At 41.1% G+C, this 15214-nt stretch overlaps 1 protein-coding gene across 3 annotated transcripts in view; it reads left to right on the plus strand.

The window, feature by feature from the left end:
- The window catches only part of hspa12a (heat shock protein 12A), a 57772-nt gene that overhangs the window by 7914 nt on the left and 34644 nt on the right, over positions 1-15214 (plus strand). For 2 of the 3 annotated variants that reach the window (XM_077613290.1, XM_077613292.1), the window contains exon 2: positions 14246-14322. In XM_077613290.1, coding sequence (XP_077469416.1) covers positions 14246-14322 — 77 coding nt within the window. Of the gene's footprint in view, positions 1-7727; positions 8487-14245; positions 14323-15214 lie in introns of those variants that run through there. The other variant, XM_077613291.1, reaches the window with a different exon arrangement.

The raw sequence follows: 15214 nt of genomic DNA on the forward strand, positions 1-15214 counted from the left end.
GCAGATGGAGGAGGATAGTCCGAGGTGGGAGAGTTTGTCAGTCAGAATGTCCGGTTTCATGGTGTTGAAGGCTGAGCTATAGTCAATGAAAAGCATCCTCACGTAATTCCCATGGTGTTCCAGGTGGCTCAATGCTGTATGTAGAGCAATGGTGATAGCATCCTCAGTGGACCTGTTAGCTCTATAAGCAAACTGGTGAGGGTCAACTGAGGGAGAGATTGAATTCCTGATATGGCGGGCTATCAACTTTTCAAAGCACTTCATGATCACAGGCGTGAGAGCAACAGGCCTATAATCATTCCTGCTGTCGATGGTTGGCTTTTTGGGGACAGGGATAATGGTGGCAGATTTCAGGCAGGATGGAATGATTGATTGTTGCAGGGACCAATTGAAGATTTTTGTGAAGACTCCAGCCAGCTGGTCAGCACAGGCTTTGAGCACCTTCCCAGGTACTCCATCAGGTCCAGCAGCCTTCCTGGTATTCATAGACCGCATTTCCAGTCTCACTTCCTGTTCCTGGAACTTCAGTGTATTGCTGCAGGGTAGTGGCGGGGGTGTTGAGACTGGGTCTGATTTGTCAGTCTCAAAGCGGGCAAAGAAACGGTTCAGTTCCTCCGCTAGTGAGGCATCTGCGTTAACAGACATATTATTGTAGTTGGTAATATGTCGTATTCCCTGCCACATCTTTGGGTTATTTTCTGTGAAGTGCTCCTCAATTTTCTTAGTATATTCTGCATTGGCCTTTTTAATGCCTCTTTTCAGCTCAGCTCTGGCAGCTCTATATTTCATCTTGTCCCCTGATCTGAAAGCGGTGTTACGGCATTTGATCAGTGCCTGTGTCTCCTTGGTCATCCAGGGTTTTTGGTTAGGAAAAACCCGTATTTGTTTATTTCTAGTGACATTGTCCATGCAGTTTTTGATATGGGAAAGTACAGGGTCCGTATAGTCCTGGAGGTTGTCATGTTCAAAGAGTTCCCAGTTGGTGCGGAAAAAACAGTCCTGCAGCTGAGAAAGGGCATCCTCGGGCCAAGTTTTTATTGTCTTTATTTGTGGCCTTGTTAGCCTCCGGAATGGAGTTTATGCTGGGGTGAGGGCTAGACAGAGGTGATCTGATCCAGCTAGGTGAGGGAGGGAAGTGGCTTTGTAAGCATGTTTAATGTTAGAATAAACATGGTCAAGAGTTTTGTCTCCCCTCGTGTGACATTTTACGTATTGGATAAACTTAGGTAGAACAGTCTTTAAACATGCTCTGTTGAAGTCACCAGCAACAATACAGACTCCATCGGGATGGTCAAGCTGTTGTTTGTTTACAGCCATTAGCAGGAGGTTTAATGCCGTGTTGACGTGAGCATCAGGAGGAATATAGATCGCCGTTACTATGACGACCGTTAGCTCTCTCGGTAGATAGTAGGGCCTACATCGTACTGCCAATAGCTCTAAGTCCGGGGAACAGTGAGTGTCAATGATCCTACTGTCACCACACCATTCATTATGTATGAACAAGCAAAGTCCTCCTCCTCTGCTTTTGCCTGTTAGTTCCTTTGAACGATCGTTCCGAAAAAGCGTTCGGCTAGCTAGCGATACCGCAGCGTCAGGGATTTGCGGGTGTAGCCACGTTTCCGTGATGAGAATAATGTTACAGTTCTTAACAAAGCTGTTGGTAGCAATTCGAAGTTCCAACTCATCCATTTTGTGGGTGATGGATCTGGCGTTGGTCAAAAAGATACTCGGAAGCGGTGCTCGGTGTGGTTGTTGACTTAGCTTAGCAGCAAGGCCCGCCCGACAACCGCGCTTTTGCTTCCTTTCTCCGCCACCTTCGCCTCCTCCGACGGGCTTTGAGTGGGCTGACTATCCACGGAGATCCCGGAGGTCTCGAGATGCCCTCGGGGATATCGTAGGTTTGTTGGTAGTTCGTTGTGACATTGGATATATCGCATTTCCTTCTGATAGCAATTAAGTCGTGGCGACTGTAGGAAAAGTTTGCCTCGCAGATGTTGGTAAATAACGATAGGATTGAGAAAAGAAAACACCAAACTGGAGAGCAAAAAGCCGCATTTTGGAATGGACGCCATTCCTGTTTTCATCGGATTGTACTTTGCACCGCGCACATTACCACTTGGATAAAGACTACGCCTAGCCTTTTCCAGCTTTGTTTGGATTTTGAATTGTCATTTAAAATGCCTCCTAAGAGCGTCCTGCAAAAGAATCATTACCGCCTCTCCGTTGCGGAGTGGTCTGCCCCACGACACGGTACGTCGAGGAAGAGTAAGAAGAAGAGAATGGTTATGGTTATCCTCCGGAGCAAGTTTTTAACAGATATGAAACTGGCCTTTTTGGAAGAGGATGCGTTCCCGGACATTCTTATTCAAAGATGAACTGAAAGTGCCAGGGTTCACACGGATCGCCTGATGCTCATCATGTGCGGGGATGCCGTGGCTGGCTTCATTGTAAAACCCGCCGTCCTCATGCTTTTAAAAAACAAGAACAAAGCGTTGCGGACTTTCCACTGGATGAGCAACAGGAAAGCCTGGATCATGAAAGCCTTCAGAAAATACTGGTTCTTAAACTGTTTAATCCGGAACATGAACCTGTACCTCGCTGAGAGGGTGCTGCCCTTCAAGGTCTGGACTGTGCAGGAGGACTTGGACTAAAACTCAGTCAACTTCAGCGTGGATTTTCACATTTTTATGAACTTTTTTTTTAGAAAAAAAATCAGCGATGTAATGAAGCCGCAAAGTGAAGGCTCACAGTACAGTCATACATTGAGTATATAATAACCATGGTTTGTTCAGTTGACCGTAATAGCAGATCTGTGATTATTCTAAGATTTAGGTTATTTTGGCACAGATGTTATAAGAGAACTACTGTATATGTAAAAAACTGTTTTTAGATGCAGTCATACGTTGAGATAAGAGCTCAATGTGTTCCGGGACTGAGCTCGTATGTCAATTAACTTGTATCTCAAATCAACGTTTGAACTACAGTGGTACCTCGACCTACGATCAGCTCTACCTACGACATGCTCGAGTTACGATGAAAATTTCGATCAAATAATTCGCCCGCGATATGATCAAAATTTCGAGATGCGACCAAGCCAGATGGCCATGACATGAGTGTTTATCATTGTAGCGCACTGTCAATTTTTTGCCGCATCTCTTTCGTGTATAACAGATATCTACGAGCACTGAATGATTTATTCAGACGAGTTTCGACCAGGAAACGCACAACGCGCATGCGCCGTGCAAAAAGAGGGCTTTCTGGGTAATGAAGTATACTCGTGCACACAACACCGATAGGCAATGGCACCCTTTCTCAGAATAAAACTTCATTATCCACAATCAATACGTGGGTAGGCTGTTATTCCGTCCTTAGCCTCTTAGCTCCCGCTATCGCTCATTCAAGACTACTTCTCGTTGGTAAGTGGTTGTGCGTTATCCTATTGTGAGGACATTTGTGTGCATCATTTTCGGAATATTTTGAAGGGAATACAACAGCAAACAGCCCATCGATAGCGATCGTGAGGGTGGAGGCATGGCAAACAGCTAACCCGCCCAGAACGAAGGTAAAAAAAAGTGAAAACAAAATTAGAATTCAGTTTTTTGTAAAGTTACATTAAACATATGTTTGAGTGTGTCTGTATATATTAATCCAAGTTAATTTAAATTTGTTAGTTCGTTTACGAGTGCCGTGGATAAAGTCCCCCAGAACACCCCCCTCTGCCTCCGTGTATGTCGCTGTCTCTACCCTCCGCAAAATGCGTGTAATTTTACTCCTATTAAACACATTTTATTACTATTAAACCACTAGTAATGTGTTACTTTGTTAATAGATAGCGAATTAAAAGAAATAAAACATTTTTTCCAATCCAATATTCTGTTTTTGGTGTTTTTTCAGAGGGTTGGAACGAATTAATTTGTTTTTAGTTCATTTCAATGGGAAACGTCCGCTCGAGTTACAAAAAGCTCCACATACGATCTCAGTCCCGGAACGGATTAAGATCGTATGTTGAGGTACCACTGTAAATACAAATTAATCTACTAACATAGTACCGTATTTTCACGACTATAAGGCGCACTTAAAAGTCTTAAATTTCCTCCAAAATAGACAGGGCTCCTTACAATCCAGTGCGCTTTATATATGGACCAATACTAAAATTGTTATCACGATAAAATAAAATAAATCAGTCAAGGGTACACCATCCTCTACAGCTCTCACAACTACTGCAAGCAGCCCCCGACTCCCGTAGAAAAAGTACTGCGCAGTGACTGCTGGGATATATAGTTCTTTTGTCAATACACCCAGTATGACGGCGAGCACACTAATTTGGTGTTCGCCGTCATTCCGGCTGGATTTACAAAAGAACTCCTGCCACTAGCTACTAGCTAGCTACTATTTGCGAATGGATTGTGGACTGGACATCGACATCAACACAGCTTTACGAACGGTGGCAGGCAGCGCCGGGCTAGTTACGCTAGCTACTATTTGCGAATGGATTGTGGCCACCTGGACGAACGTATAAAACTCAGCGTTTTCGAAGACTCATTTGGACAATTGTTCAATTCGGACACAGAAAATTAGGACTTTGATGGATTTGTGGGTGATGATGACGTGAGTACATTGTAAAATGGCTAATTAAAGTACAACCGAACTCAGTTTTGCTTCTGTTGCCTTTTTAAAAACATGTTTTTAGCCTGTGTCCGTATGTTTAAGCTGGTGTATGTTTTCCCATGCCTGGCTGCATCTTTAAAAACGGTGCGTCCTTTGTGTGTGTCAAATACAGAAATAGCACTCGTTTCTGACACTGCGGCTTAAAATGCGATGCGCCATATAGTCGTGAAAATACGGTAAGGAATAACTAGTGGTTACGATGTTTAATAATAAAATGAGGCATTATTCAATACAACGAGGAGTTCACGGATGGGAGCGAGAGAGAGAGAGAGAGAGACTTTACGGATGCGCTCATAACGTAGCATAAACTTTAAATATAACTTAAATGAACTTAGATTCCTATACACACGCACTTAAAAAACGTTTTAATCTTACGTTACACTGAATTTAAACCAAACAAAGAGGTTAATGTATTTCCACCGCGGCTTTTGAGGCGAACTTCCTGCTTCTCCAATACGTATTGGCGAGCCAGCTCCGTCACGGGTACACTATTCATGTTTTTTGATTATTTCGTGCTTGATATTGATTGTCATCATACGCCTTTTCTTCACACTACCCTTCATTGCACCGGCTTTCTTTGGATCCATTTGTGTTTCCCTTAATTCTGCACTGACTAACCCGAAAAAAAATACGGAAAAAAGGCAACGCTCCGTCCAGTGCTCGTAGAGATCTTTGTACGAGGGAGATGTTGCGAGAAAGACAGTGCGGTGAAATCATAAGCAGCCTCTCTCGGCCTGGCCACCTGGCTGTCTTGAATGCTCATATCTAAAAATGTGTCTTGTATCTCAAGGTCAAGATTTGCTCGTATCTCAAATTCCTCCTATGCCGGGGCACTCGTATGTCAAGGTATTACTGTAGATTATATTCAGATATTAATACATTAGTGTTTTCATATGCTAATAACTGTAATATTTAATACATACACTTATTGATAATATAATTGTACTTGTGTACTTGCAATTTTGTATAGGCACGAAAACATGTAGTATGGTAGTAATAATGGTACATGGTCGATTGGTCGCTGAAGGTAAGTGATAATTACCATTTAAATCGTTGCTCAAATTCCCTAAATACAAACTGCAAATTACTATTTAGTCATACTTAATGCCCTAGTAATTATTAGGCTAAAGAAAACCTCCAAATTTCCCGGACTTTTATTGTTTTTTGTTGGAGAACTTCTTAAGGACCTGACTAACGTAGCTTCTTAAAGGGACAACGGATGTACATACAAACTCATACACTCACACGTCGGCTCAGTGAAACTGCTCATGGCCATTGTTGGATTTTATTGATGCATAGACCGTGTTGTTTTACCTTGTTTTGTCGACGATCTTTTGGTCGTCGGTCTTTTGGTCGCCGGCCTTTTGGTCGCCGGCCTTTTGGTCGCCCGTTGTCGCGGTCGGGGCGACCAAAAGACCGTGACCAAAAGACCAGTGACCAAAAGACGGCGACCAAAAGACCGGCGACCAATCGACCGCACACGGTAATAATAGGGGTACCGCATTTTCACACCTATAAAAAGCATCGTCGGAAAAAGAGCTAGCATGACACTAGGCTAGCGTATGTTGTGCTTGCCTCTAGCATATCTTATGCCAGCCTCTAACGTATGTTATATTACCTGCTAGCATATGTTATGCTAGCCGCTAGCGTGTTTTTTTTAAAGACAGCACGAGCAAAACTAAGTTTGATAGTGCTTTATTGAGGTAAAAGGTACACAAGTTAATAGAAGTTAAAGCAGTTAAATATCTACAAAACCTTCAAACTCCTCATATTCTGTATCTGATATAAAGAGTTTAGCGTTCAACAATATGCTCCATCTCACTGTCATTCGGAATTGTGTATTCCGGGAACTTGATTCCAGCTTTGGCTAAAGCTCAAACAATAGTGCTGGCCGACACTTGAGCCCGGTCATCCACAATCCATTCTAACTCGCGACATGCATCACTCCCTAGCCTTTGATTCTCCTTGCTGTTATATCGGCATCAACAATCCATTCCAAATCGTCACATAACTTGTGCGACGGTGCCTGCCCGAACTACTATGTTGGACATTCATCACTCCCAATCCGTTAGCAAAGTTGTTAAATTGTGTTCGATCCATGGCTTCAGTCCATTTTCCAAGCATTCACACCCGCATTCTGTTGTCATTCACATCATACATTTCCTCTGTATAGATCAGGGGTCGGGAACCTTTTTGACAGAGAGAGCCATAAACAATTAATATTTTCTAATGTTATTCCTTGAGAGCCATTCTCGAGATTGAAAAGTAAAAATATATGAAAGTGGGATTTTTTATTTTTTTTTGTCATTTCATCACTTTTAACATACAATAGGTCTCTGAATTCTTTTGACAACATTGTAATGCTGTGGCTAATAAATCAGTATCAATGATGTCATGCATGCAGAAGAGTAAAAAACTAAATTATGATTAAAGTAGGGGTACAGGTAGTGTCGACACTGCAGTGACGCTCTTATTAGTGCGTTCGGGACTCAGTTCTCTCACCAATGATTTCCATATTTTACCTCACAGGTTAGTGGAGAGCCATATGCCCCCATGGAAAGAGCCACATATGGCTCCCGAGCCATAGGTTCCCTACCCCTGGTATAGATCTAATGTGCTATTTCTTTGAATATTGAGAATGTTTTTGAGGGTTAAAGCGTTGCGAACACACGGAAGTCAAATGCCTTGCCACTCGCCTGGGATGTTTTGAATGGATTTTTTAGAAAAAAAATTAGACTTTTAAGTGCGCCCTATAGGTGTGAAAATACAGTAATACTACTTCGCATTTTTTTTTATTATCGCAGCCATGTCTGGTCTACATTATCCGCGAAAATCAAGGGATTAATGTGTCTGCATGTTTGTATCTTTTGGTCAGAAGCCAAACGTTTGCCTTCTCGTCTCTCACCTATCCCCTTCAACAACAATATAATTTAGTTTGTTATTCATTTTAATGGGTCAATTAATGACTTTCTTATCCTTTTTCTCTTTTTTGTGCATTTTTCACATCTTTCATACAGAATAATGATAATTTTAGAGGGTTTGCATGATAGTAGGCGGGCGGCACCGTGTCTCGAGTGGTTAGCGTGTCAGCCTCACAGCTCTGGGGTCTTGGGTTCAAATCCAGGTCGGTCCACCTGTGTGGATTTTGCATGTTCTCCCCGGGCCTGCATGGGTTTTCTCCGGGTACTCCGGTTTCCTCTCAAGTTCCTAAAACATGCATTGTAGGCTGATTGGACACTAAATTTTCCCTTAGGTATGAGTGTGAGCGTGACTGGTTGTTTGTCCCCTTGTGCCATGCGATCGGCTGGCCACCGATTCAGGGTGTCCCGAAGTGAGCTGGGATAGGCTCCAGCACCCCCCGCAACCCTAGTGAGGGTCAAGCGGTTCAGAAAATGAGATGAGATGAGTTCTGCGAGGAATTTCATCCAATCTTTCAACAATGCTACAGCTATGCATCATACACTCACTCAAGGTCTTTTTACATGACAAATAAGTTGTATGCAGCCTGAAACAACGGAAGGGCTCCTAAGTTGTTTTTGTTAGTATTTCAAAGGGTTTTTTTTCCTTTAGATTAGACGTGCACAAACTCATTTTTATGACGATACTGCACTTTTCTCTAATTTTTTTCAACACGAGGTATGTTTTGATTCACCTGTGAAATCACATTCTCGCAAACAATCACTTCAATTGCAATGCTGCAAATGATATTGATAAAACACAACGATATATTAAAATTTGTGAAAATCAAGTACACAGGGGATGCACGTGAAGCTAAGAAAAACAAATCACCATCTCCAACATAAGGCTGGCAGCACAATGTAAGTATGCTACGTTTTGATGTTCTCGCTGCTCCCGACTCACTAGCTGGTTCTCCTCCAGCTCCGAGCCTCTGTCTTCAGCTGTCGCGTTTATTCTTTTCTTACATGAGTAGATTTTAAATCATTAATTTATCTGTTGTTGTTTGCCCTCTTGTGTTTCAGTCATTCCACTGCCTTTCCTTTCACCCACCTCTTTCTCTCCGTCTTGTCAATCTCTTTCTGTCTATTGAAACTCTGGGTCATTATCTGACCCTTGTTGGATTGTCTGGGTGTTCTGCTCCCTCATGTCCTGTATCACCATATAACTTTTCAGTACGCCACAATCCGTCGTTTCCACATTCACTTCCCTCTAAGTGTGTCCATTCCCTGTTCCATCTCCATGCAAACCAAACAGTTGAATAATTTCATTACAATTTTTGTTTACATTCAGCTTTCATTTACTTTTGGACCAGTAGCCAATACAAATAAGCTCAACTCAAATACAGTTCTCTATCCACCACAATAAAACATTAATAACATATTAAGAAAGTACAAACACATTAAGTTTCTTATAACAATGTAGTGCCAGTAAAAAGCTTTTTGAGGGCTCCAAGTAAGGATTTTTGCCTCACACCATGTAGTTGAGAATGAAAGTACTAAATAATGTAATCATTTTTATGGCTGATTAGGTGGCATACAAACTTAATGTTGCAAAGGTGATTTTCCGAGTTGACTCTCGTGGCCAGAAAAAAACCCAATTTGGACTGCTCCTAGTTTGTTGTAGCCACAGGTGGTCTGTAATTTGGCTCTGTAATTGCTCGACAAAGTGTATTATAGGACTTCAAACCACTCATCCTCTCCATGGGGTGGACAAGTGGAAATATGAGAGAGGGAGATAAAAGGATTGGATTAGATAACATTATCTCCTGCTGGGAGACAATTCACCAAAATGCTTTTAAGTAAGACTAAAATATTTTCTTTGTGTCAGCCATAGAACACTTTAAATGAAGGCCAGATGAATATAACAATTTGTATGTATGAAAACGCATTTCTATTCAATTCAAATGTCATGTTATTTTTCTGTTTTAATATAGTACAGATGTTTTTACTGAGATTAAAAGGTCGCAAGTTTGTCATAGCAAACTGGAAAAACCAACATTTTCTGCTAGATTTTGCAATGTCCATGAAAGTACTACCTTGACGGTGTGAAATTTGCTTGTCATGTAGTGCGGGCGTGCAATACAGAGGTATGGACCGAATCGCAGGGAAACAGGGAGGCCAGGAACGGTGGTGTACTCTTAAGGTTTTAATTCATGAGACGAAGACAAATTGAACCAAAAGCCAGAGAATCAAACATAACTGGGACGCACACCTCACACTGATGGGACGTTGACAGGGAAACAAAGGGACTTTAAATGCACAGACATGGGTTAACGAGATGGAGAACAGGTGGGTGACACACAAGGCAGCAGATGAAGCAGAAAACAGGTGAAAGCAGTGGACAATCAAAACAGATTACACAGGGTAAAAGACCAAATCCACCCCAAAAGCATTTAAACTTCAAAGTAATTCCCTGAGAAAGTAACTGAGTCATTTTGATGCCTACCAGCGTGAGCATGTTTGGTATTGTTTGTATCGGAACCTGCTGCACCTTGACAAAGCCAGAGTTGGGGAAACCAGAAAACCTAAAAGTGAGGCAGATGTAAGCTTCTTTGGCACTTATGTGAACCTGTTTGTTTTTTTGGTAAATTGAATGTCTTGGCACCGTAGTGTAGTGCTTCTCAATTATTGTCTGTTGCATTTTGCCTGTGCGTCAGAACCTGTCTCTGATTGACTTTGAATTTGAAGGGAACCGATGTCTTTTTGTTAATCAAAATTACGCAGAGGTAAAATTTTTGTGGAAAATACCGGAGATGTTTTAAACTCTGATTCCAGGCCATGTTGAAAACTAGGAGATCTAATGAAGAATAGCTATGATTTTTCATGCCATTGTTTTTCATTTTTATTCTGGAAAACATGCCCTGAAATATTATGAAATACGTGCTGGTTGCACACCGATAAAATGATGGGCTCTTCTATGTTAACTGTGGAGCGTGGACATGGTGTGGCCAGGGTCCTCGCAGTTGATTTGTCGATCAACAGACCCTATGCTTATTAATTTCTAGTGACAGGCGACGGAGATAGAACCGTTTCCTATTCTCTTAAGTTGCGTCTGTCACTAAAAGTTTGGGACCAATAACAGAATTGGGATTTTTGCCACTGGACATATGCATGATATTGTGTCACGCATGATGAATTGAATATTCTCTGCTCCTTCATCTATAATCCTTATAAAGCGTGATTCATGCGTGTGCGAGTGTGTGTATGTTAAGATTCTCCTGCTACGTTTGTCCAAACTGTGCAACATAGACAATTGACTTTTTTTTATAGTGGCCAGAAACTGCGGTCGGATCCTAATAGACGAGTGATTGCATTTCTTCACCTTCTCTAAGTGTGTAATCTCAACTTTTTTTGTTGAAGCTAAAAGCAGAGTTTATGTATGAATTGTTGTTTTTACATGATGTGCCCTAAATGCACCGTGTGGCTGATTGGTCCGCCAGCGAGTTTCTAGGTGCTCCCCGGAACACTTTTTTTTCCGTCGTGACAGGAGTTATAAATATTCACCCATCCATAAATCACATCACGCTTTATCTATTCTCTAATCCTTTCAAAGCGTGATGTACGGATGGATGTGTGTGTGCACCTGGAAACTCGCTGGCGGAAATTATTCCCAAAATGACGTTTGTAAATGACGTGGAAAGGCGTCTTGTGTCAACGCGTCCAGCACCATCGTGTCTCGCCGAGTGTTTCTGTCACGACAGGGAAAAAATTGTTTTGGGGAGCAGGAATAGATAAAGCGTGATTTATGGATGGATGGATGCTTTATGTTATTTTTCTCACGCTACTTTTGTCCAAACCCTGCATCATAGAGAGTTGACATTATGGTGGCCAGAAATGGCTGTCGAATCCTTATAGACGAGTGATTGAATTTCTTTACCTTCTCTAAGTGTGTAAACTCAAGCTTTGAGCATTTGCAAGTATTATCGATGAGTATGCCTAACCTGAAATATGTTAGTTTGCTGCTCTCTTGAGCTATTGAAGATATTAGGTGCTAATAATAGTAATAAATTAATAATTAATAAATGGAATGTGTTATTGAAAAACCAAAAGATGTTTGTTAAACACAAGGTACAGTGGTACTTCGAGATACGAGCTTAATGTGTTCCGGGACTGAGCTTGTATGTCGATTTTCTCGTAACTCAAACAAACGTTTCCCATAGAATGAACTAAAAAGAAATGAAATTGTTCCAACCCTCTGAAAACACACCAAAAACAGGATATTTGATTGGAAAAACATTTTTATTTGTTCCAATTCGCCATCTATTAACAAAGTAACAAATAACTAGTGGTTTAATAGTACTGAAGTGTGTTTAGTATACTAAAATTAGACGGATTTCGCGGAGGGGAGAGAGACGCACAGAGAGAGGGGGATGAGACTTTTTGCACGGCAACGTGCTCGTAACATAACATAAACAAATTTAAATGAACTTGGATTACGATGCAGACACACTCAAAAATAAGTTTAATCTAACCTTACACTAAACTTAATTCTAATTTTGTTTTAAATTTTGATACCTTTCTTCTCCCGGGTTGGCTCTATTTGTGTGTGTGTGTGTATGTTAAGTTTCTTTCGCTACATTTGTCCAAACCGTGCAACGTAGAGAGTTAAAATTGCTGCTTGTTTAGAAAAAAAGGGAAAAAGAAGAGAATGTTGCACTTTGACAGTTCGTAAATTGAAAAGAAATATGTAATCTGTTTTTGATTTGTGAATAAATATTTTCATGATAGTTCTATAGGTCTTGGTTCTGTAGTTAACTTCAAGATTTTATATTATCATAGTGTTGTATGCAAACAAAATAGTTAAGCAAAATGGCAGAGCGCAAATGAGACACAAATGTCCTAGAAGGAGTAATTGAACCTCTGGAAAAAGAGAAGACAATGTTAAAGGAAATTTTTGATCTTGTACTTGATGAAACAGAAAGATTGGAAATTGAAGAGGGCACAGCTAAAATTAATGCCGGTCTTCAAATTCATAAATGGTTGTTCAGTCTGAACCGTTGTTCCGTCTGAACAACCATTGAGGAGAACAGAGGGGGAGAAACATCCTACCGAAAAGGGAATTCAATACCAAAAAGAGGAGTTTAAGAGAGAAAAGAAGTTCATGTATGCATATGTTAACTTTAAGACTGAGGTTTAGTTCATTAGAACCAAATTAAAACAAGAATGCACTAAAAAGGAACTAGGTGACATGATTCAATCCTTAGGTGTATATCAGCCAACATTAAGGCAAGAATATGAGAGCTTCTGCACCATGACCACACCATCTCCAGACATTAGGAGAACAATTGATAGCTGCTCTTCAGTGACAACAGAAGTGATAACACTTTTAAAAATACGCTACGCAGAAGAAGATAAAAAGTTTGACCCTGAGGCAGTGAAAGAATCACTCTTGAAATTGCTGGAAAGAGATGATGCCAGGTCGATATATGGTTCGACGGTGTCAAGACCGGCAGGGGGGAGTCTGCAAGGTAGCCATGTGTCACAAAACAAGGCAGAGGTGGCAGCATGATTGGCTTCGAAGCATGCTGAAATTAACAGAGAAAAGGAAATATCCGAACAAAGGAAAAAGGTGTTAGTCCAACAGAGAGATTAAAAATGATGGAAGATCAGAGGTTATGGAAGTTGAATACAAAGTATATGCTGAAGAGAAATCAAAGTTGAATACTGAAAAAGGAGAAAGAGAAACTATCACATTGCCTCCACGTCAGATTCCTACACAGCAGGACAACACTCCGCGCCTGAAACATTTAAAAAGAAAAATGAAGAGTAATCCTAAATACAAAGAGTATTACCTTAAGTTCATGGAAGGTGTGTTTAAAGATTTTTTTAGGACTTCCGGAGTTTAGGGAGGTTGTCCGGAGTTTGGGTTGCATTTCCGGATAAACTCCTTAGAATAATAATAATAATAATAATAATAATAATAATAATAATAATAATAATCGGACATAGGCTTTGTCATGATCATTGACTCGAAAAAGCCTAATTGTCATCATACCCAGCTGCGTATGATGAAATTGGTAGTGCTTCTCCATAAGGTGCGCTTTCCCGGCAAAAGGCCCAAATAATTGATAATTTCAGACTCGTTGGCATTCTGCCGTGATGGATACATCGCATCATCCCCCGAGCGGATCACTTACCTCTCACTGTCTCCCCACGTACCTCCAGTCAGCCAGTAGGAGGCAGATCACCGCCTAACGTCTTTTCATGTTACCTCACCCCGAAGTTATTACACAGAAGGGATTGTGTCGTGCTACTGTAAGTTTAGAGTCCTGATGGATGTGGGGGAAAAACTGTCCTTAAGCCTATTTGTCCGTAGTTTGTTAGACCTGTAGCGTCTGCCATAGGGCAGCAGCTGGAACAGGTTGTGACCAGGGTGGTATGGGTCCCCGACAATGTTCCTGGCTCTGCTGAGGTAATGAGGGCTGGTAATGTCTTCCAGTGAGGGCAGAGAGCAGCCGACGATCTTCTGGGCAGTGTTAATCACTCTCTGCATGGCTTTTCTGTCTGCTGTCGTGCTTCCAGCGTACCACACTGTGATGCAGTATGCCATGTGGTGGGTGATACGTTATATAGTACGTACATTGTGTTTCTAAGTTGTTGTTTTTTTTTCATTTCTAAAGATGAAATGGCTAACCCATCTCCAGCAAAGAGCATAGGTGACCCTGGAATCACACCACTGTCTCCTACACACATTCAGGTAACCCATCTATTTTCATATTTTTCATTCATGCTCTAGCTTTTTTCTTTTTTATAAATATCTTTATCCTGCAGCTGTATAAACTGTAATTGATAGAAAATAATCTGTCCAGAAAATAGAAATTGAAGACAGACAGTCTGTTTTGCTATTTCATGCCATAACACAATATGGTCTTAAAAGAAAATGCATGTTCTAACTCAAAGACAATTCAATTACAACTAGGGATGTCATGTACTGCATTTTTTACTTCTGAGCAAATCCATTTTTTTTCAGGGAAGTATGTTTTGCCGATACCATTCCAATGACCATATTTTTAGACCAGTAAAGATAATGCAGAATAATTTTGTAACATTTTGATAATACACACTTGCGCAGTACACTTGTGAAGGGCTGTTTAGTGTGACAGTGCTACGTCACTTCCTCCAATGGCTTTATCTTTATAAATGCAAAGGATCTGGGAATGAAAAATAATTATTCTTTAAATGCTCTGGGCTGGAGGCTTGAACCAAAATATTTTTGCATAATATTCATTCATTTTCTTAACTGCTTATTCTCACTAGGCTCAACAGGCTTTAATTTGTCATCATTTAATCACCCCTCCTCCTCCCGTCCTCACAAATAAAATATTAAATTTTGGGTTTGCTTTGGGCTCAGGCCAGCAAATCAAGTTAATTGCTCGGGCCAGGCCGGTTTGGGCTTTAATACCCGCGGCCCGGGTCAGGTCGGGCTGGATTTTTTTCGCTCCGATCTTACCTCTAGTAAGCAAGTAAGCAGTTAATAAAGATGAAATGGCTAACCCATTTCCAGCAAAGACCATAGATGACCCTGGAAAAAAATAAAAATAAATAATGTAACCAGTCAATGTAAGGCACACAGAGAGACAAACGACCAT

This window comes from Stigmatopora argus, chromosome 11 (genome assembly GCF_051989625.1).
Source record: "Stigmatopora argus isolate UIUO_Sarg chromosome 11, RoL_Sarg_1.0, whole genome shotgun sequence".
Taxonomy (NCBI): Eukaryota; Metazoa; Chordata; class Actinopteri; order Syngnathiformes; family Syngnathidae; genus Stigmatopora; species Stigmatopora argus.